At 41.3% G+C, this 24,344-nt stretch overlaps 1 protein-coding gene across 2 annotated transcripts in view; it reads right to left on the bottom strand.

Annotated features, from left to right (window-relative positions):
• Nucleotides 1-1,137: 1,137 nt before the first annotated feature.
• Cd86 (CD86 molecule) overlaps nt 1,138-24,344 on the bottom strand; it is a 68,468-nt gene continuing 45,261 nt past the window's right edge. For both annotated transcript variants that reach the window (XM_076868290.2, XM_076868289.2), the window contains exons 3-7: nt 17,830-18,165; nt 15,256-15,558; nt 12,397-12,555; nt 4,194-4,230; nt 1,138-2,725 (exon numbers count right to left, since the gene is read on the bottom strand). In XM_076868290.2, coding sequence (XP_076724405.2) covers nt 2,626-2,725; nt 4,194-4,230; nt 12,397-12,555; nt 15,256-15,558; nt 17,830-18,165 — 935 coding nt within the window. In that variant the 3' untranslated portion in view covers nt 1,138-2,625. The remainder of the gene's footprint in view (nt 2,726-4,193; nt 4,231-12,396; nt 12,556-15,255; nt 15,559-17,829; nt 18,166-24,344) is intronic.

Raw genomic sequence — 24,344 nt, forward strand, 5'->3', positions numbered from 1 at the left:
GTTCTTGCAAGGAGTAAATAGGGGCCCGAGAAAAGAAGGGGCTGAGGTGGTACAGTGCAAGATGCAGTGGAGACGTTCAACCTGTACACAACTGTCATAGCTAGAGAGGCCGAGAAATACAGTGGGGTGTGGGGATGGGGGAGTGACTCCCAATTTCCCCAGCTCTACTTTCTAACTTTCCCCACTTACTAAGTGAACCACATTGGGATAAACTACTTGGACATCTCTGAGCTTAGCTTTCTTCTTCAGCAAAATGGGTTGGCCATCCCATGTCCGACCTCTCAGGGTGGCTGTGAGGATTAAAAGGCATAATGAGTTCAAAGGTTTAGAAGAGCAGCTGGCACACGGTACGGTAAACACGCAGTCACCAAACTAGGTGCTATTATAACCGATGACCCCATTCAACTTTCTCTCTCTCTTTTTTTTTTTTTCTTTCTTTCTTTCCCCCACACTTGTAACTCAGCAGGCCTGGAGAATTTAGTATATAGAGGAGTGATGCCTTCACCAAAGGGCGTGTCCATGTTTCATTCAATCTTTAAACAAATATGTTTTGAAGCACTGCCTTTGTTGCCTGGGATCCACTGATAAAGCCCGTCATATCCCTGCCCTCACAGAGTCTAGTTTTCTTTCTTTCAGAAACTTCCTGGCCCTTCTCACATGTTACAGTTCTATGTCTGTGTATGCTTTTATAACCATGATTTTATAGTCAGAGTATTTTCAGGAAATAGCTTTATATTAAACAGTTGTTTAACGTACATGTGAGCACATCATTTAAAAATTACTGAGTGTGAAAGGTTACAAACGTAAAAGCAGGTATCCTTCTTATTCGGAATTTCCTAGTTGTCCTCAGAAACAACCTCTCTCACTTGTTTTTCAAAGTTCCACCACTGAGATAAATATGTAGGGGTCCGTAAGCTCCCCTTCTGCAACGGTTAGGGGGAAGAGAGAAGGAGCCGAAGACGTCCAGCTACAAAGATGCTGGGGAAAGGAAGTGCATAAGAGGACCCAGGGGGACATCGGGCTACAAGTCTTGGGTATTATAGAAGATGCAGGCTTAAATAATTGCACCAAAACTCTTTATTGATAACTACTTTATACAAAACATACTAGAAACCAACCAGCTAGGGGCAGGCAGGGGCAGGATGCACGGATGGTAATATCCCAAGGATCAGCCTGACTCTGGTAGCAGTCCACAACCCTCCACAGCCTTTTATGGAAAATATAAAGAACAATTTTGTAAGACTTGGGCCTCCTAAAGATCCCTTTGGGTTTGGACTGAGGCTGGTCCCTCCTTTGCTATGCCACCGTTACAGCCAGGCTTTCCAACTCATTTCTGCTGGGTTCTCTCTTGCTTGTATCCAGTTTTCCAGTCACTGTTTCCAACACAAATGGTCCTCAGTTGGCTAGCCCTGCTGTGGGCCATTCATATCCCTCAGGACGTCCACCGGCTAAGGATTGCAGCCTGGCCTTCCTACTTCCACTCCAGCTCCTCTCTCTTGACCATGGGTTGGAAGAGTCCTGGCCTTGTCCACTCATGTCATCCAGGTGAGCGCTCTCCTCCCCAGCTCTGCTTCCAATCCGATGAAACTTCACAATAACTCGGCTATCATCAAAATCCCTCACTGACCACCAGGGAAACTTCTGTTTGTCTAAGTCCATTTGGACAGACTGTCCATCTGTGGCTTCTTTGAGACTTCTCAAAGAACCCGATAAACCATTTATTTCATGTGTATCTTGTTGGTTGAAATCTTTTGTTGTTTTCCCAAGAGCATGGTGGTCTCTCTTGCATCTGAGTCATTTTTTTATTCCAGAGAAAATAGGGCTCATGAGACGCAGCATTTCTCTGCTTCCTCAATGCTCTCTGCCAACACTTGCTTAATTGCTTATTGGGCAGGTGAATCCTCCCAATAACAGCGGCAAGCCAGACAGAAACGGCTCCAGGATCCAGAACTAGTTTCTCTTCATCTTTCCTGATTTCCCAAAATGGAGGTGCTCCCCTCACTGTGGCCTGTACTCTAACTAGGTCCTTGTATTCTCTACCATCCTGAAGGGGGAAAGCATTCCTTACAAGTGGTGGGCTTTTCTTCAGAACATGCTAATTACATTCTCACAGTATTTGTTTCTTTATATCTTAAAATATTAACACGAACACGAGAAAGTTGTAAGATACATAACTCCTACTCCGGTGGAAGAGGTAGTTGTTCAGTTCCAAGTTCAGAGAATGAAATGAGGCACCACCTTAGAGTTTGGAGGCAGATAAAAGTAACTGTTCTCAGAACTAGGAGTTCCCTATAAAAACAAATTTGGTAAAACTAAGAAAGGGATCCGATCTGAAGTCGGAGGCGCTGGTCCTAGACATTATTTCCAGGCAAGGAGTCATTCAGGTGGGCTCAGCCCGTGAGTGCGCTCTGAAAGTAAAAGGAGCAGATAGAAAATTCCAATCTGCTTCCTGGCACCGGGAACAGAGCTGATATTCTAGGGAGGGTATTTCACTCAGAAGGAGTCTTGGAGCCCCCATTAGTTAAGGGTCATGTTCTCTCATCTCCAGCAAGGAATCAAAAAAGGCTGCCCCAAAACTTACAGAGCAAAAGGGACATGAATATTTATATGGAATTTGTGCTTTAATTAAAAGTGTGTAGCATCATGGTTGCCTGAAGATGTCTTTGAATAGTGAACAATACACTGAACTTCTTCATCATTTTGTTCAGGTTCATGGATTTCCACTCTGGAAAAATAGAAGAAAAAAAAAAGAGGATTGGGTGAGATTTCATGTAATACCACTTTATTTTTCTAGGTTTCAGTGATAAGGCAGACAAAGGGGACCATCGTAATAACAATGAATAGAAACAAATTATTGAAGAGAGAGATGGAGAAGGTGGGAGAAAAGAACCCTGGTCTACATCGTCATCATTGCCTCCTTCAACGGTTATCTTGGATTTTTTTTTTTTCTTTTTTGCATGGGGGAGTACCAGGGATTGAACTCAGGGGCACTCGACCACTGAGCCACATCCCCAGTCCTATTTTGTATTTTATTTAGAGACAGGGTCTCACTGAGTTGCTTAACTCCTCGCCCTTGCTGAGGCTGGCTTTGAACTAGTGATCCTCCTGCCTCAGCCCCTGAGCCACTGGGATCACAGGTGTGTGCCATTGTGTCCGGCTGAGCTTGCATTTCTGTCTGGCCTTGTCCCAGCCCTGTGCTGATTCTCCGCTGTCTTCTCATTATAGGCTCTTCTAGACCATCTCTGAACTGCGTCTGACAAGACAGGCAGGACCTTGTACCCTGGCTCCCCAATTAGTCTTGCTGCTAGAATCACTGGATTAGTGCAGAGCACTCTGGTGGCTTCAGTGCCCTGGGGGTCATGACCCTGTCTCTGTGGCCAGGTTTTTGATCGAGGGTTGCTTGACCCTATGACCAGGCAGTCAGAGTCTTGCTATTCTGGAGAGCCCAATTCCTCAAAAGGGATGGGAGTCCAGACAATCTGGTTATATTATGTTGTGAAAGGATTTATAATCAGGAACTTTCATGCATTCTTTCATTCATTTAACAAATACTGATTGGGCCCCTACCATATGCCAGGCACTGTGCTAAGTGCTGGTGGTGCAATGATGGTCTTATCTGATAGGTCTCTGCCCTCCGTAGAGTTTAATTTAGTTTTCTTCATAGAGTTTAATAAGATAATTTCACAAATAGGTGAGTATAATCTGCCATTTTGAAGAAAAAGTCCAGGGATCCACAAGACACTCTAACAGGTGGACATGATCTAGTTTGGGGAAGGGCTTTAAGAAAGTGCTGCTTGAGCAAGATCTGAAGAATGAGGTGAAGCAGTGGCAGAAGAACCTTCCAAGTAGAGGGCACAGCAGATGCAAAGGCACCGAGGCTGAAGAGAACGTATTATTATTCCTCAATTCTTCTTTTATTCATCCCACAGATGCAGGGCATTCACTAGCTCAGGCACTGTGCTAGGAGCTGAGTTACCATGGTGAATAAGACGCAGCCCATGCTCACCTCATCAGAACCCTGGGTATTCATTTTTACATGACCGTGGCTTGACTGACCAGTCTCACTTTCCTCTCCCTCCCCCGTGAGCTCCTGTTTGCAGAGGTCTCAGCAGGCTCAGGTTCCAGACTATTCAAACCATAGACCCTCGGGGGATCAGACCTCTTTCAGCAATTGCTGCAGGGTCAGGACTCACCTTTCTTTGGTCTCTTCACTCTCCATTTTGATGGTTTCTGAAACAGACCAAAAACAACCTTAGAAATTGTATTCCTCATACATATGAAAACAGGAAAAACTTGAAGGGATTTTAAAGTCATAGGACTCAGACATTGTGATGGCCTCATGCATGAAAGAGATGGTTACTGAAATGAGGCCATTTCACAGGGACAGGAAAGGAGCTCCTTGCATCCAAAAAACCTTCTCTTGATCCCTGTGTTTTAAGTGTTAATGTTGGACATCGATTTTTTTTTTCCAATTAAAGCTCTATCCTTCCTGAAATAAAAAATACCACTGGAAGGGTTAATACCTTTTGTTTTAACAATCATTTCGTGGTCAAAAAAAAAAAAAAAAAAAGAATTTCCAATTCTTTTTTTTTCAAGCAAGTTTAGAAGGTGAAGGAAAAGGACTTTGTAAGATGTTGATGCTTAAACGGATGTTGATGCCCAGTGATGCCACCAAACAGATAGTACCCACTGTTGCATGCACAGGCCTAATGGAATTCTGTAGCCAGTCAGAACTCCCAAGCCATAATTACTATTTGTATAGACTTAGCTGCAGATGCAGTTTGGGATGTATTTCCTCTAGGTTTTCCTAATTGTTGTCTCCGTACTGTTGTCCCACTCAGAATTGCACAGTCTTAAGTGTTGTTCACTTGGGCACCCTTGGAGGAATTTAGGGACCACGGAAATCCTCTCAACAATAGCCTTGTTTGTTTTGTGACTCAATTTTTACTACAAATAGAGTCATTTGAACACTTCCTCTCATTGACAGTTTCACATTAATGAACAGTAAAATTCAATAATTTTCAGCATTCGGTTTGGTGAGTTTTTTAAGTATGCAGTTACGTAACCAATCAAAATCATGAAAAAAAAATTTGTATAAGTTTCCTCCTGCCTTCTTTCAATCAATATCTTTTCCCCTAGTAACCACTGATCTGCTTAATGTCACATTAGTTCTGCTTTTTCTTGAATCTCGATAAAAAGGATATAAATATGAATGGGATTGTATAATGTACAGTATTGTGCCTGGCTTCTTTACTTAGAAGAATACTTTAGAAATTCATCTGTGTTGTTGCATATTACCAGGAGCCCATTATTTCTATAGCTTAAAATTTTTTCATTGTATGAATATGTTCTTTTGTTAAATGATGGACTATCTCCTATTAATCAGTAGTAATATATAATTATATATTCTAGATATACATTCTTTATCAGATAGGTATTTTGCAAACATTATGTTTCCTCCCTGCCTGTGCTTGACTTTCTGATTTCTTTTTTTAAAAGATTGGGTATTTCTTTTCTTTCTTTTTTTAACTTTTTAAAATTTATTTATTTTTATGTGGTGCTGAGAATTGAACCCAGTACCTCGCATGTGCTAGGTGAGTGCTCTACCGCTGAGCCACAACCCCAGCCCCTTCACTTTCTGATTTCTTAACACAGTCAAAGACCAAATGTGGGCTGGGGTTGTGGCTCAGTAGTAGAGCACTTGCCTAGCATGTGCAAGGCACTGGGTTCAATCCTCAACACCACAAAAAGTGAATACATAAAATAAAGGTATTAAAAAAGTTGTATCTGTTAAAACAAAAAAAGACCAAATTTGTTTTTAATTTTGATGAAGTCCAATTTATAAATTTTATCTTTATATGATATGATTTGGGTTTTCTGGGAACTATCTTAGAAGATTTGCCTAATCAAAGGCCACAAAGATTTTCTCCTATGTTTACTTTCAGAAGTCTTTTAAATGTTAGCTCTCACATTTGCATTTATGATCCATATTCAGTCATTTTTTTGTATGTTCACATTTCCCCATGTGGCTCTTTAATTCTCCCAACACCATCACTTCATGGGGTTACCTTGGCACCTGTATCAAATTGGTTAACCATGTGAATTTATTTTTTTACTCTGTTTTGTTCCATTGATTGAGGTGTCTAGTTTTAAACAATATTACATTGTCTCAATTAATATAACTCTACAGTAGATCTTAAAATTAGGTGACATAAGTCTTTCATCTTTGTTCTTATTTTTTAGAATTCCTTTGGCCATGTAGCTTCTTTTAATTTCCATATACTTTAGAACCAGCTTTTTGATTTCTACTAAAAATTCTTTCGAGATTTTGATTGAGATTGCTTTAAATCCATTAATCAATTTGGGGGCACTTGATATCTTAACAATATTTTGTCTACTGATCCGTAAATGTGGCTTCTATCTTCATTTATTTAGGTTGGCTTTCATTTTCATCAATAATACTGCTTTGTGGCTTTCAGTATACAGGTCTTATACTTGATTTCATTAAATTTGTTTCAGCATATGGGTTTTGTGTTTTCTTTCTTAAATTTATTCCCAAACTTTAATATTATCTGGTGCTACTGTAAATTATATTTAAACATTATTTCAGAGTTTTATTGTTCACTGTTACTATACAGAAATACAATAGATCTTGATTTTGTATCTTGACCTTTATCCTGTGACTTTGCTACACTCACTTATTAGCTCTTATAGCTTTTAAATAGATTATAGGTGCTGGGTGAGGTGGTGCATGTCTGTAATCCCAGCGGCTCGGGAGGCTGAGGCAGGAGAATCTCAAGTTCAAAGCGAGGAGTTAAGCAACTCAGTGAGACCCTGTCTCTAAATAAAATATAAAATAGGGCTGGGGATGTGGCTTAGTGGTCGAGCGCCCCTGAGTTCAATCCATGGTATATTCCTCCCAGATATAGATCATAGGCGTTTTTACAAACACAGTCATGTTATCTGCCAAAAAAAAAAAAAAAGACAATTTTTCTTCTTCCTTTCCAGTCTGTGTGCCTTTCATTGTTTGTTCTTTTTAATCTTGGCGTGCTGGCCAGTTCCTCCAGTGAACAAAGGCAGTGAGAGTGAATGTCCTTGTCTTAGTCCCAATCTCAGGGGGAAAGCAATCAGGCTTTACCAGAAAATATCATGGTAAGGGAAGAATTTTGGTAGATGTCCTTGGTTAAGTTGAAGGATTCCCCTTGAATTCCTACTTTTATGAGAGTTTTTCTTCCTGTCTAAAAATTATGAATGAGTATTAATTTTGTCAAAAGCTTTGTTCTGTGTTCCTTGACATGATCACATGGTTTTTCTTTTAGTCTGCTAATGTGGTGAATTTTATTCATTGGTTTTGAATATTCAGCTTTTCTGTGTTCCTAGAATAAGCCTTTCTTGATTCTGGTGTAGCATGCTTTTAATATATTGCTAGATTTTGGGTTATAATTTTGTTAAGAATTTTGACATCTGTACTCACAGGGTTGTTTGAGTCCTCTTGCAATGTCCTTTTCTAGTTTTGGTACCAGGACTTCCCCTACTTAAGAGCAGCCTGGAGCGTAGGCAGTAAATTGGGGGCAATCATAGGGCTCCTCTCACCTTTCCTTCTCTCGGGCTACATTTTTTTTTTTTTTCCTGCTGCCTGTTGACTAAGGTCTGAAACCAGCTGTTACTTTTTTTTTTATTTTTACTGATTTCTATTTTTTCATGGCAGAAGGACAGTTCTTGTAGTAGTGAATCTGTGGAAGAATGCAGAAGTCCATTTCTTCCACACAATTTTAAGACTTTTAATTGTTAGAAAAGTGTCTCTTGTTTCCTTGGACTTTCTTATAACCTTCATTCACTGAGATGTCCTTTGGGGCCACCCATGTAAGTGTAATCTTTGTATCCTGTGTCAGCTCTTCAGATATTTGAAGCAGCACGTCTTTCTTTTTGGGTTTTTTTCTCAGCTCAACATTTTCAGTTGCTGTGGTTTGGATGGGGTCTGTCCTCTAAAGATCCATGTGCTGGAATCCCAGTGTCCAGGGTACGGGTCATGAGAGGTGGAGTAATGTTAAGATGTGAGGCCTACTAGGAGGTAGTTATATACTACCCTTGGAAGAGATTAATGCCCATCTCATGGGAGTGGGTTAGGTCTCACAGAACTGGGTTGGTTGCTGCAAGAGCAGGTTGCTACAAAGCCTGCCACCTTCCCTTGGTCTCCTCTTATGCACGTGCTCTTCCATATGCACTACTTTGTCATGTACCTGCCTTATGTGAGGCTATCTGCTTCACCAGATGTGGCTGCCAAAGCTTGAGCTTTTCAGCCTCCAAAACCATGAGCCAAAATAAACTTCTTATAAAGCATCTGGTCTTGGGTATTTTGTTATAGCAACACAGAAGGAGCTAAGACACGTGAGCTCTGTCTTGTTTTACTGAGCTCCCAGACACTTTATAGATCTGGGTTAGGTTCTATTATTTTCAAAGTTCCTCTTGAAAACATTGACACTTCTAAGAAAAAATAAGAGTGGTGCTTAGAGCTGAATATATTTCAGATGTCTGTAGACCAACACAGAATTATTAAACTATTCTTTCAAACCTATTACAAAATCATGTATTTTTAAAAAGCCCCTATTTAAAAATGAAAGCAGACAATAAAAAAAATCTGTTTCTATACTTTTGGATTTGATTATCAATTTAGCATCTTGAAGGGCAAATGAGATGATATCATCAACTTTCGGTTTTTAAACTCTGTGAAGGTTTCTGTTTAAATGTTGACTAAAGGTGATGTATTTTGTAAAAGACACTTGGCTTTTAAGAAATCATTGCTGAGAGAGATGAGACTCTTCTGTTTGTTCCAGGGAGCTGGTTGTAACCCCTGATGGTTTTGCTTAGTCCTATTATACACAGGCTTCAGCCAACAAGTCCCAAGTGGGTAAACCAATGGGGGCAACTCTGATGGACAAAGACAGTAACTCATAGTTACAGGTTTTTGTTCTTTATATGTCCTATTTGACAGAGAGAGAGAGAGAGAGAGAGAGAGAGAGAGAGAGAGAGAGAGAGAGAGAGAGAGAGAAGGAGAAAAAGGAGGAGGAGGAGGGGGAAGGAGGGATTAGAAACCAACTAGGATAACCTTGGCATTTCTTTTTTATTTATTGACATGGCCTAATAAGGTAAATATGTATAGTTGAGGCATAGAAAATTAACAAACAAAATCTGGATGTGACCATTTTTTTAAAAAAATATTTTTAGTTGTCAATGAACTCAATACCTTTATTTTGTTTATTTAGTTTTATGTGGTACTGGGGATTAAACTCCAGTGCCTCACATGTGCTAGGCAAGCGCTCTACCACTGAGCCACAACCCCAGCCCTGGATGTGACTTTTAATGCTTAGTTTGAGGACTATGTCCTCTGAGAAAAGGTTTAATGTTAGATTAGTGGGAAGTTCCATTTTTGAAGAAATTCCTACTAGTTATCAATAGGCTTTCATCTCTGTGGTTGAATCATGACTGCTTCCATGTCTGTTGACAGAATTCAAATCCCTGTGACTGTACAGCTAATATCCCTATTTCCTTATTGGCTGACTGACCACTGAAGGCCATTTTCAGCCTTTACAGGTGGTCCACCCTCCTTGGCTTATGGGTTTCTTTCTCCAAGTTCAAAACCTGGGGTCTCTGACTCATGTGATTAGATTAGATTTGCCTGGATAATTCAGGCTAATCTCCTCATTTCAGGCTCAGTACCTTAATTGTCAATGCACAATCCCCTTTGTCACGTAAGATAGCATATTATAGGTTCGAAGGTTTAGGAGGTGGAGGTGGACATTTACGTTAGGGTCAATATTCTACTTATCACAAAGCCAATGCCAGAAGTAGCCACAAAGTGAAGGTAGATATTGCCAAGGCTACAGAACTCAAATTTACAAACATCTTGTACTTACATGATGTTTGTATGTGGCATGCCTCCCTCCACAGGTATCAAGAATTCTTTTTTTTTTTTTTTGCCAAACTAGCTGGCACATGTAATTGACTGTACAACTTTTTCCTACCAATATCTTTATCACTTTCTTGAGGGTAACATATGCACAATTGCCTCTTGTTTTCTGCCTCTGTGTGTGTGTGGGTGTGTGTGTGTGTGTGTGTGTGTGTGTGGGTGGGTGGGAGGGTGTCACTAGGGAATGAACTCAAAGCGCTCTACCAACTGAGCCACATCCCCAATCATCTTTATTTTGAGATTTTTGAGTCAGGGTCTCACTAAGTTGCCAAGGCTGGCCTTGAACTTGGAATCCTCCTGCCTCAACTTCCCAAGTTGCTGGGATTACAGGCGTGGGCCATTATAAGCATGCCCAGTTATGTCTTCTGCCTTTTACAAAGTGACCATTTTATGTGCACACACATAGCTTCTTTAACCCTCCTTCAATTTCTATCTTGCATACACATGCATCCTCTTTTAACTCACTTATCTAGTGTCCTAAAATTTTCTATGTATCTTACAGGGAAATATTCTTAGTCTCTTTTTCTCAATCCCTTCTTTTTTGTTTCAATTGTAAACTGATCATTTCAACGTGAAAGCAAATTTAGGAAATAGCTTACTCCCAAGATGAAGATTGCTTCTGCATATTTGGGTCATTCTAAATGGAATGAAATTGAAAGAGATTGAAAGAAAGAGAAGCTCAAAACTTTCATCTTGAAAAGTCAAAATCTGGAGATGCATGAAATGTCTGTGCTCTGAATATTATACTTTCACATATTTTTTTTCATAGAAATGGCTCAGTTCACTCCATACTTTGATAGTTTGAGTGACTCTGCTATAAAGCTTTGTAGTAGTTTATTGATATTTGAAAATTATTCCTCAATTTCCCCTTCTTTTTAATTTTTTTTTTATGAAAGCAACTCTGTACGTGATCTTAGCCAAAAGACCCCAAAGCTATCATTATTAAGGTGTCTTCTTATTTCTTTTTTGTTTTTAAATTAGTGCATTTCAATTATATAGAATAGGGAGTTTCATTGTGTCACATTTTTACATACATAAAAATATAATTTGATCAATTTCACTCCCCAACACCCTTTCCCCTGCCCCATGCACTCTCCCCTCCCCTCCTCTCTCTCTCTCTCTCTCTCTCTCTCTCTTTCTTGTTCCCTCCCTCTTCTCTAATGGTCATCCTTCTACTTCAAGGCATGCCTTTCTCCCCTAATTTCCCCCTTTCAAAATACAGCAGAATGAAATGAATTACTGCCATCCATCTATTTCCTAAATGTCATCCATCTATTTTCCAAATAGATCTTAAAATATGTACACTGAAATCTCAAATACAATGCTGGCCAAAAGCATTACTCCTCTTGTGCTTTCTATCACAAATTATTATCTTCATTATCAACACCAACCAAACTACTACTGAGGCAATTACGGATATAAAGTCCAATCTTATCTTACTCAGACCAGCCCAAACCACAAATAGGCATGGAATTATTATAGAGTCCGGCACCATTTTGCCCTCATTAGACACGACAACAGAAATCAGTGAGGAGGCTATTCCATGCTATGCGTTTTATAGTAGTAGCAAAGCTATTAGAAGAACCCAAGCATCCAACAAATGGGGTTGGTCAGTAAATAAATTAGGGCATAGCTACATAATGGAATATCTTGCTACTCTTTAAAATGATGCTGTATAATGATATTTATGACATTGAAAATTGTCTTGTTACATTTGGCATAACAAAGTTAGAAAACAGGTCAGATGGTATTATATAACATGTGAAAATAATCCTTATTATATTATCCCAATTATGAATAATAACATAGATTTATAAATAGGAAAATCTAGAAAATGCCTAAAATGGTGTCTGCATAACCATGTTTTTCTCTGGAGTGGAGTTGAGATGGTTTTTGTTTGGGGTAGACTTGATAATAGATATGTAGCACTTTGTATTCAGTAAAAAATTAATATATTATTTGCAAGTCAATGGTGAACAATGCATCTAACTTATTTCATAGGAAGCCTAGACCTTTAGAAATGAAAAAACAAAGTCTTGTCATCTAGCAAACACTCTTGCTGGAACACGACCAAGTCCATAACCTCCACTGTTTACAATTGTTTTCACCACTTCACTTTATCAAAATTATTGTCACAATAAGGTGAGTGGTAGTGAGGGAGGTAAAGCAAGTAATAGTCAGCTTTGGCTAGAAACCCAAAGTGCATGTTTAGACTTCAGTTCAAAATGCTGCCTTTTCTAAAAGTTCAGGGCAACACCATCAGCCTGCAGAGTCCTGTGGACCCTCCAAACCCCAAGGGAAAACCTTTTCCTCCAACAAGTCACTGACTTTTTGGCCAGTCTGGGCTCAGCCAACGAGCTCCAGAGGCAGCTGATGGGGAAGTAGCTGCAAGGTGGCATCTGCAGAGATGACAAATACTCACTAATCACCTTCAGAAGAGCCGGCAGTCTGCTGGTGCTGCTGCCTCCGCCGCCGCTTCTGCTTTTTTAGACACAACACCACCACAAATATCATGCTCAAGATGATCAAGAGTCCAAAGGCAGCCAGGTATGTTTGGTCTTTACGAGCCGGGGAGTCCGTTGAAAGAACTAGAAATGACCACACATTTCAATCAGCCAGCAACTCTTTTATAAAAGGATTGTATTTGCTGCTGTTTTCTTTATGTGCTTGCCAGCATTTCCCCAGGACTCGAGTGCCCAGGGAGCCAGAGGAGCCGGGAATCCACAATATGAGGCCATAGGAATCCCCAGGCTCAGGGCCTTGGTAGCTACCTAAGAATCAAGCCAGCATCTCTGAGCTTGGTCTGAGCAGCCTTCCCCTCCCCAAGGTGGGGATGACACCGACCATGATCTCAAAGGAGAGGGTCACCTGGGGCATGATACAGGGATCTGGGTAAAATATTTGTGCTGAGGCTCTGATTGCATTCATTCAGACAGTGCCCTGCTCCCCCGTCCATGTGAAGTCCCTTGTCAGGATCCCCCTGTCCACTGGCATCTCTACATCAGGTTCTAGACTCCTCTCACCTGGAAAAAAACAGAACATTCCTCACAGGCCCTCCACCTCCAGTTTACATTTGTGTGGTCATTTCTCCCACTGAGGTCACAGCAGGCTTCCTCAACATGAATTTTATGTACAAGAAAACCCCGCTGATATTTTTTTTCCTGCCTGAGAAGTCAGGGTCAAAATCAGTTCCCTGGAGGTCAGGACTTAACTTCCTTGCATAGGAACTCCTACATTTCTGGGAAGTTGAAAAATAGGTTTTGGGCTAGAAAATTGAGTGGCTCACTTTTTAGGCAGCTTGGGGGAACAGTTCTTGTAGTTAATCCCAAACCGCAAGAAAAAAATAGAATCAGCTGGTCTCCCGTTAGCTTAATACAATTTTTGGACACTTGCCCTGTGCCTGGTACAGTAAGGAGAGAAGTTGTTAGCATTGAGGGCCACATTTAATACCTGTTGAGTATGTCCCAGTTTATTACACTTGAACCTGGTTGGCAGTCCCAGTAGAGGGGGTTCTATTTTCAATATGGATACTGCTACCTGTTGGCATTGAAAAAGTTCCTTGGCTCAAGGTCTAACCTATCTCTGATCAACCCATAGAACAGGGACCCAGAGAGACAAACCCTATCTTTCCAAGGCAGTTAGAGCTGGACTAAAACATTTCTGAAGATGGCGGTACCTGGAAAAGTTTGGGCAGCCGTTGAGAAGCTGCAGAATTTTAAGCCACAATAAGGCCATCGTGGCAAGACCCTGCTCTTTGTAAACAGGAGCCACATGGAGGGTCCAAGGTAAGTCTTGAATGGAGAAGCTGGTAGCTATAGGAAGGTACTGAACTTCACCCAGAACTTTGAGAGGCTTCTATCAGGATAAGAGAGGCTGCGGTTAAAGCCACCAGAATGGGCTGGGTGACCCACCTTTTACTGGACTCTCAGAAGCTGAACTCTCTGAGTGGAAGAAATTAGTCCAGGATAGGGACCGACACTGTTGTAAAAGTGGCTTGTGGGGACTAGCTCTTGGGGATGTTCCTGAGAGTAAGTCTGGAGGCCAATTATGTTTGAACGAGATACTAGGAGCAAGGAGGCAGCAAATCCAGGGATTGGAACAAAGGGTCAGGTGGGAGTCATCAGAGGGGCCAAAGCAAAGGGCCAGACCAGAGAAAGGGCCAAGGCCAACAGAAGGCAGATGAATGGGAGGAGAGGTCAGGCTAAGATCAAACCGTGATGGGAACAGTGTGGGTGCAGATTGCCTTTATTCTGGGAGGGAAGTTTGCAGTTACTGTTCCTCAAAATGGGGCCTCAAATATAGATGTGTACTCTCCGAGGCAAAGCTGGGACTTTGAGACATCAGGCTCCCATTAGTGGGTGCTGCTTAATTTAAGCCCTTCCTCCGGCTGGATCAGTTCCTAGAGTACATCATGAACATGCCACAAGCATTTCTGTGTTTCTTTGGTGTATCTCTTGCCCTTATGTCAGATCAGCTAATTCTTGTGGTCCTCTCACCTGCTCAGCCTAGGAACTATCTCCGAATTTTTCTAAGCAAGAAGTCACAACTAATTTGAGAGTCTGTCATCTGGAATCCCCTCCCCTCTCCTCACCACACTTATTAAGCCCACGGATCTTTTATGGTATTATAAGGTCTCACCTCTTTGGGAAGGCTTCCCTAACCCCCAAATACCTTGCCTGTCCGTGAGTGCCCTTAAAACTGATTATTGGTTGTTTTAAATTTAGTCATATATTTCCATGTAATATAATTTAGATTCTGATTCAATCTTTTTAGAATTCTGTTTTCCATATGTACCCACCATGGAGTTCAGGTTCTATTGTATTGGAAGATCCTCAAGAACAGGGAGGACATCTCATACCTTTTAGTTTCTATCCCATAATAAACAATGTCTAGAAGAGTTCTATATTCCTAATGAGTACTATATGTATGAACATTCTGTGTGTGTGTGTGTGTGTGTGTTTTAATCAAAGGAAGAATTCTAAGGTTAGAATTAGAGAAATTTCTGCATTTCCTGCCCAAACCTTCAAAATCCTCCATTCAAGGATAGCCCAAAGGATGGTCAGTTTCAGGGGTAAGCACCTGTTCCTTCAAGTGCACCACAGGTTCACGGGCTCCTGGACTCTGCATCACTCAGATGCATCAGGAGCCCTCCACTTTGATCTTCCCTAGTACTATCATAAAATGGCCTGGTAGGAGGTTTCCTAGCAAGCTGGGAACATTGGCTGATTTGCCTCAAGCATTTGTGTATAATACCTAGTGAAAGAAATAGCCTAGGGAAGCAGCTTTACCTGTATTGAACGGTGGAGACTTAAGCGTCCCTGAGGCCGTGCATACGAAACAGGTGATAGTGACATTGCTCGTGTCATCGGGGAACGGAACGGACAAACTGGCAGAAACGTTGTACAGTTCTGTTTCATTATCCTGAGATATCACCATGACACCATCATGCTCAACAGTTGAGTTTTGGGTTTCTAGAACAAAATACATCCTTAAAGGTGGTGGATGACCTTGACTAGATGAGCAGGTCAAATTTATGCCAGAATCTCCTGTTATATTGGAAAGTGGCCTTATTTCAGGTTCACTGAAGTTAGCTGGAAACAGAATAGAGATACGAAAAAATAGTCTAAATTTAGATACATAAATAAGAAAACAGTCAATAATTAAGTGCCTGATCTGGGAACTCATTAAGGCATACCTGGGAACCCCAAAGTGTCTAAAATATAGGTCTTAGCCCTTGGGGAGGACCATATAATAACCGTTTATTATGGAAGAATGCTTACTTCCTGCATATCCAAATCAAGGGCATGCTCTCTGAGAGATGGGACTGAAATGAACTCACCAAAGGTTTAAAATTAAGCTATTACTCCAGGGAGTAGAGTCTTTGTCAGGACACCTGGTCTGCTTGTAGGACCCAAGTTTCCCAAGGGGTACATTCCAGGTCACCAGAATAGGAGAGCAGAAAGGGATTGAGCTAAAGTCCCACCAGAAACTAACCGACTTCATGGTGTAGACATGCTCTGGTCTCATTTAGAAACCCTAGTAGTACAGTGGTGAATGGGTGGGGGCTTTGGATTTAGAAATTCAGAATACTGATTTTTTGGCTCAACTGTCCAATGTCTTCATTACATACTAAAGGATGAAGGCCAACTCCATCCACTTACAGGGAAAACACATGATCTAAATACAGGGTTTCTCTTGCCTTTGATTGCCATTCTTGTTCTTATGGCTCATGAGGACCACAGGCACGTGGTCCCCAGACCTGACACGTAGGCCTCTGACTGCCAAATCTCTTGCTCTTCTTCTATAGTTCCTAACTAGTTTTCAAGTTCTACAAATAAATTCAAATAAATTTACAATTTATTGTATATTTCTAAAATAGCAGTCATTTACATGTCATTTTTCCAATTTTTGCTATATCAACATACTACTTGAGTATTCTGTTTGTAGTTTATGTGGTCTGTAGAGATGAATTGCCAGACCTTATTTAGTCTAAATAGCAAATGAAATCATAGGTTAAACAAGTGATAGTTCTTCTAATACATGTTGAAATAAAAAACAAAACTGTTTTTACAAGTTTTACAACTAAATCACATGCTTCTCCAGTGGTACCTGGTAACACTCTGAAAACATTGATTTAGAACTTATTTAAATGTCCTGAGATCCCTGATGCCTAGTTTGAATCACACAGGGTTGCAGGGCAGCAGCTCCCCATTCATGGTCAATTTTTGCCTCTGTTTTTATTCTGTGGTTTCAAAATAGGTGCTGATCTTCCTTTACCTGTTTCATCAAGAATTAATCTGGATTCAGTATCTACATTAGAGAAATGAGAACTTATGTTCACGCAAAAACCCATAAATGCATGTTTATAACAACTCTATTCATGACAGCCCCAAACTGGAAACGACCCAATGTCTTTCAATAGTTGAATGGATGAACAATAGAATGGGACTCAGCAGTAAAAAGGAACAAATTTTTGATACCTGCAACAACTTGGATAAAACTCAAAGGTATTATGCTCAACAAGAGAAGCCAGTCTTAAAAAGGTTATATAATGTATGGCTTCATTTATGTGACACTTTCAAAATGATGAAACTACTGGATGCAAAACTAGATTTATGTACAAAGGAATGTCATAAGGGAAATTGTTTAGGGTGATGGAAATGTTCTGTACCCTGTATATAGTGGTGATTGCAAATCTATACAGAATCTATAAATTAATAGAAGTACAGTAATATAACAGAAAGTAATGGAACAGAAACCATTAATTTTATGGTATGACAATTTGTTAAAAATCTGTAGTGACATTTAGGTTTTTCAAGGTCTTGTGAAAGCAGCAGGTTTGTCTCTTTGTGTGTTATGTTTAATTGAGTTATTTCCCTTCTGTCTACTGGGCTTATGGTTGGTGCGGCAGATCATCCATAGCAACTTATAAAAGGTTGAGGCGAAAACCCAAATCAGTCAGCTGTTACTAGAAGTTATAGGCCAAGATTTACTGAATAGGAAAACCTGGACCAAAGGAGCAAATGAATGCAATGATTCCAGGCTGCTCTGGCTAGACACAATGACCCATGATTTTCATTTGGCCACATGACTTTTGTTCAGCAGGCTCTATTTTGTCCCCAAAGAATATTCCTTCTGCTCCTTCTTCTGAAGCAAACTATAAAAGTACGTAGGGACTTTCAGTTCCCTACTCCCAGAACCTGTGCTCCCTTTAAATGGACTTCCCAGAAATGACTGTTTTCTGCCTTCTCTCCATGATATCCCTTCCTGGGGCCGATGGAGCTCCCAACTCCAATGTTTCTCTCCTCATTTGCAGTCTTATCTGACAAGGATGAGGATCTGAACACCCATGGTCTACATACCAAACACTGACAGCTCAGAAGTCATCTGGTATAGGTGAACAATTCCTTGGGGTCCTTTGTGATGGACAATACATTGATAGGAGCCCTTGTCCTTGATCTGAACATTGTGAAGTTGCATGGTCCAATTGTCCTGGTCAAAGCTTGTGCGGCCCAGATACTTGGCAGCCACATTGTCAGGCTTTTCGTTGCCTAAATATAGCTCATACAAAACCAACTTTTGCTGGTCCTGCCAAAATATTATAAGCTCCCCCAGACTTATATTTTGAGAGTTTATAAATTGGCAAGGCAAGTCTGCAGTCTCGTTGAAAGAAGCCTGACTCTTGAGGGAGGCAGCATCTGGAAAAGAAGAGGTGGAGATTAGGAAAGGAAGAAACAAGAGGAAAGAACAACCAACTCCATTTCTTTTTAAAATTTTTTTAGTTGTAAATGGACACAATACCTTTATTTATTTATATTTATGTGGTGCTGAGGATCAAATCTCGTGCCTCACATGTGCCAGCCAATCACTCTACTACTGAGCCACAACCCCAGTCCTCCGTTTCTTTTTATATGATATCAGGTGCTATCTCATCAGCAATGATTGAAGAACTCTTTATTAAAAAGATCTGAAACTCTGCATCCATGCTGGACACCTGGCAATTAGGACTTCGGTTCTTGCTTCACTGTTAACTGAATGCATGGCCTTGTGCAAACCGCAATCTTTATGAGTCTCAGTTTCCTCATCTCTTTAAAGAACTGGGGGTGGGGGGATTAAGTGTTAGAAGAGTCTAGTTGTACCGTTCTGTGACTGTGAATTCCTGAGAGTCAGACAGTTGGTTCAGTTACCTGTTAACTTCCCACAGCCTGAACATTAATTCTCATCACTATAGCTGGAACAGGCTCCATAACTGCTATATCACCCCCAAAGCCCTCCTTGCCCCACCCTATCTCCTTGTTTCTTGGTCTACTATGGTGAAAGGATTGCTGATATTGCTAGTCAGCTTGCTATTTCTCCTTTTATTAAGCTTCATTAGTTGGGGGCCACATTGAGTAATATCTCTGAAAATTCAAACAGTTCCCTTTATAGACCTCCCACCATGACCAGCTCTCCCCAGGACAGAAACAGTTTGACTCAAATAGTTAGCCAAGGTATCTATGCTCAGTGACCTCTCCAAGCTCTTTCAGGGACCAGAAAGAGAACTGGGTGAAATGGGGGTAGTTTGGGGGTTATGATGGTCAGAGACCATTTAAGACACACGAGTGAAATGCTGGGAGTGAATGACAGGTGGGAAGGTGAGCATGTGTTTTAGGAGTACTAGGGAAATCCCAGATGACACAGACCTGTTGTTTCCAGGTTACACTTCTCCTGGAAACTCACAATCCACAGGGGAGGTGCTGAGAGAGCAGGGAAAGGCTTTGGTCCCCCCAGGACATAGACATATTATTGGTCTATGGGGAAGGATTTGTATCCCTCAACTCCTTAAATGTGATTGATCACAGGTTGTTTTTTTTTGTTTTGTTTTTTTTTTTTTTTTTTTATCACAGATTTTGTAGGGTCTTTCTGGGTCACAGAATTACTTGAGACTTGGCAAAGAAGTAGTGGGAGAAGGGAAGTGCAGGGCAGGAGACCTGCTTAGATGCTGCCTTGGGGAGGAAGTCAGAGTGGGTTCTGAATAAAGAGTCATCGTTCAGGATTTCAGCAAAGGGACGGTGACATTAAGGCGGAAATTTTACATCATGGCCTATTATATTACTCTCACTAGAACTCTGTGAAGGAGGGGATACCTACCTAGGTACTCAGAACAGTGAAAACAGGATCTCAGCAAGAGTGACTGAATTTGGTGATTACATGCAAAGCAAACCTGGATCTTTTGTGGCACTTTTGCTGAGCTCTTACTAATAATGCAACAGTGCCACCTACTGTAGAAACTTCCAGCACTGTCTCTGGGGAATACATTCTGATTTTGGTATAATTTGCTATATGACAAAGGGCAGATGACCCAGTTGCAACTTTTAATTGGTCAATTTTATGTTGTGCCTCAGCTATTGATTGTGCCTTCAGACTTGGGAAGGATCTCATCTATAGTTTCTTCTATCTTGATTTACAGAGTTTTATCCAACAGATCCCCACACACGGTACTTTTTCTCCTTCTCACTTACTCTCTCCACTCATAGACTAGTCCAACTTTTCTGCTGCAATCCTTTCTCCAAAAGGTTATACAGGACTTTCTCTTCTCCCCATCAAATTGCTCTCCTCTTCGCCTATCAACCGAAAGAGTGATCTATGGACCAGGCCATTGGCACTGTGTTGGGCCAGGTCAGAAGTGCAGAACCTCTGTCCCCACCAGAGAGCTCTGGGTCAGAATCTGCATCATAACAAAAACTCCCATTTGAGAAGCTGCTGTAGATGTTCTCTGTTTCCATCTTCAGAGTGGATCAGAGAAGAAGACAGGGCAGATTTACTTCTATCTATTCCTCCTCAAATCCCCTCTCCACACCATGGGGTGGAAATCACTCTAGTCCATTCTGAGTGGAACTGAAAGTATTTCATAGGTTCCACTCTGCAGCTCCTCACCAACCACTGGATTTCATGATATCACTCAAAGCTAGACATGAGGCATCTTGCTAACCCCCTCCTGATCATATGGAGAAGATATGACTCAAGGTCTGTTTTCCCTAAGTAGCTTCAGGCACCCACTGTTAGGACCCCAGAGCATAGGTCCTCTAGCAGCTGGACCCACTGGGACTCCACTGGTGGAAAGCATTGAGAATCTCACCCTTCTTCAGCACTTGGGTGAGAGAGATGGTCTAGCCATAACTGATTGCTGTGAGGATGTCAGGAGCTAGGGCATCAAGAACTCAGCTGGACATCTTCCTGATCAGCAGTTTGTTCCCTAGGACACTTAAGGACCTTCTCAGCAATATACTGTGCGAATGACACACAAACCTCATAGTCTGCTAATGTCAGTTCCCCCATGGGAACTTCAGTTTTCCTGGCCATCAGCCCAAACGTAGGTGACACATTCAAGGGTCCTCTCTATGTTTTTCTGTGCTCATGAATTTTCTCTTCATTTCCTAAACTTCTTCCAAAGCTTTATTAGGCCCTCTGGAAACTGCATACCACTGTAATATATTCTTCTATATCCTTAACTTCTTTAGTAAACATTTTCTCCTACGTTCTGTTATTGGGATCTGGTCCTACCCAACGGAAGCCATTTGTCTCCTAACCACAGCTTGTTTTTTTTTCACTTCACAGGGACTTTGAGCAACAACCTCCCCATTTGGAGTTGTTCGTCTCTTATTATCGTTAGTCACTAATCATCCTCACTATTTCCTTGCTCAGTGAGGATTTGGGCATCACACACAAGGTCTTTTTCACCAATTCTTGCCATAAACTTGGTGCTTTCATCATGGATGTGTCCACCAACAAAACACCTTGCCAACCCCATAGGTTTTTATCCACAGACTCTTTCAGCAGCCCCCACTCCCATGATAACCCTGAACCTCATCATCTACAGCAGCTCCATCCCTAGAGTCCTCCCCTTCATATACAGGAGAACAGGGAGGACCTGTCCACAACCTCCTCTTCCTCTGAGTATTACTATTGCTTTCTCCCTCTGCTGGTGTTCTCCCTCTTCATCCAGACCTAAGTTTATCCAGTCTAGATCCGCTCCTGTAGCATTTTCCAAAAGAAACTTCCAAGGTGATGGAAATGTTCTTTCCCTGGCTGAACAATGCGGTAACTACCAGCCACTGCAACTTTTAAGCATTTGCTATGTTGCTAATGTGACTAAGAAACTGGATTCATTTTTTATTTTTTTGCAGCACTGGAGAGAGAAACTGAATTTTTAACCTTACTTAGTTTTAACTAATGGACATTTAAATAAGCACATATGGCTAGTGGCTATCATGTTGGACAGCACAACAATGTTTTTTCCAATGATTCCTTGCCAGCAATTAATAAATGTGTCCCTGTCTCTGTAAAATTCATCCTGAGGATACTCTACTTTCAGTCTACCTATCTGTTCTCACAATCAAGTGGTTGAGCCCTCCTGAAGGAAATGATTTCATTGTACTGACTGCTGACATTGCAAATCTGTGGAGTCCAGACTCATTAAAATGACCCCCGGGCTAACCACCCTGCCCACTGGCCTGTTCCTTCTTACAGCAGTTACTTCAAACACTTCCTCTCTGCTCCTGTTTTTAGTTTCTTTTTGCCTTATAGTCAAACTCCGTGAAAAAGTGAACAGAAATATTTGCCTTTACTCCCCACATCTTTACTGAAACTTTCCCAACAAAGGTGCCAGTAACTTCCCATCAGTGCCAAGCCCAGTACAGTTTTCTGACCTCAGTCCATTTGATGACACTGCTGAATGTTTAACACTGTTGGGGGCATTTCTCCTTGAAACTCTCTCTTCTTCCCCAATCTCCAACTTCCTGGTTCAAATGCCTGTTGGATTTCTCACTTTTTCTCCTCTCTTTCCATGGATTCAAGTGCCAAGTGTAAGTTAATAATTCATAGACGTTTATCTCCAGCCCATGACTGTTGCTAGAGTTCCAGTTGCCTATCTCCAGCTGCCTGCTGGATACCTTCTTCTAGATTACAACAGATACTTTTCCTCCCTTCAAATCTTCCTCTCCTCCACCTCAATGCATGGTTTCCTCACCCACTGATGTCCATAATTATCAGAAGAATGTGTAGAAAATACCCAAGAGAAGGTCTGCGTAGGTGTGGCTAAGAAGATCTAGAAGTACTACAGCCTGAGCTGAACTTCAATATGCTATGGGAAGGGTGGCGGCTCTGTATGAAGCAAAGAGAAGGAACCATCAGAGGAACAGGATTATGTGTTCATCTGGAGACCTTGGGGACATTATCTTTTAAGTGTTTCTCTAAGACATTCTCTGTTTTAGGCCAGGAATGGTTTTCCAGGCATGTTCATGACCCAGATGGTATTTCTGGTAAGAAGAGTCTTGCTCTGATTTCCTGCTCACCCACATTCAATTACATAGACAAACACATTAAATGCATAATTCTGTAGAGTTATATATCATCATATAGAATATTTATATTTATTTTATAAAATACGTAACATATGCCATGTTACATGAAATATTATTTACTAAGTATATGAATTACAATATAACATGTAAAACACATCATTGTATGATGAAAAACCCAGTTCCTTGGAAGCACATGCCATCAGACAGTACCACCCACTGTCTCTCATTTCTATTGTTACTCATCTTTCTTTCATGTGCCCCTTAATTTATTGAAGGACCTGACTTGTTCTTGCTAATTGCTTCTTAACTGATCTCCCTGCTTCCATCTTTGCCCTAAGTCTAGCTTCTCAAGCCAAGATAACCCTTTAAAAACTTATTTCTGTCTGGGTGTGGTGGCATATGCCTGTAAATCCCAGATACTCAGGAAGCTGAGGAAAGAGAATTACAAGTTCAAGGACATCCTCTTAGTGAGGCCCTGTCTCAAAATGAAAATAAATAAAAACAGCTAGCAGTGTAACTCACTGTTAAGAGTGCCCATGGTCTCAATCTCCAGTACCAAAAAAAAAAAAAAAAAAAACCAACACAACATATCTATACCTATATCTATGTCTGTGCCTATGTATATGGACACATATACATACATACATATAAGCATAATTGTTCAAAAGCCTCTGGTGACTTTCCATCCCACTGAAAATTAAATCCAAATCCCTTCCCATCGAACTGAGGACGATCTCCCAAGTCCTTCCCATAGCCTACAGGGCCTCATACAGTCTGGCCTCTGGTGCTTTGCAGACCTGTTCCCTCACTAACTCTGCCCTGGCCACACAGGCTTTGTTGACAATCCTCCAGAGGTCAGACGCACTCTGTCTCAGGTCTTCTCGGATTGTTTCCTGTGTCTTAAGGTTGTCCCTTCCTTTTCTGTAGGCCTCTTATCAAATGTCACCATATGGGATGATTTCTCTGAACATCTTTTGAAGACAGTATCCCTGTCACTGTTCCTTGGGATAATTCATTCTTTTTATCAGGGTACTTATATGGTCTGTTTGGCTATCGTCTGTTTCTCCTGAGGAGTTCAAAGAACCTATGTGTTTCCCAGCCAATGGCCGACAGCAACAAAAGATTCTTTTAAAATCCTACTGCTCACAATTACATATCATAAATAAAATTATCATATATAAAAGCAAACAAACCTCGGTGTGGTTTTCCAGGCCTAGCCATAGGCAATTAGAAAGGCTGATCTGATGGCCCTCAGGGGAAAGCTGCCCCTCCCACACCAGGCTCGGTGCCCAGCCGCTGCCTCCTCTGAAGGGAGCTGCAGCCAGGGTCTCAGTTAGACAGTCAGGCTCTTTCACCTGGTGGCACTCCTAGCCCAGGCATTTATTCCTGGGTTTCTTTATCCAAGGCCTTGGACAGAGGCCGTCTTTAGGTGCCTCTACTAAGGCCTCCTCACAGTGGGGAGGAGGGGGAACCTCCAAGGCATTTTCCCTACTCTGACTCAATACCCAGGAATTTTCCACTCCTGGCTTCCCCCA

This window comes from Callospermophilus lateralis, chromosome 10 (assembly GCF_048772815.1).
Source record: "Callospermophilus lateralis isolate mCalLat2 chromosome 10, mCalLat2.hap1, whole genome shotgun sequence".
NCBI classification, from domain to species: Eukaryota; Metazoa; Chordata; class Mammalia; order Rodentia; family Sciuridae; genus Callospermophilus; species Callospermophilus lateralis.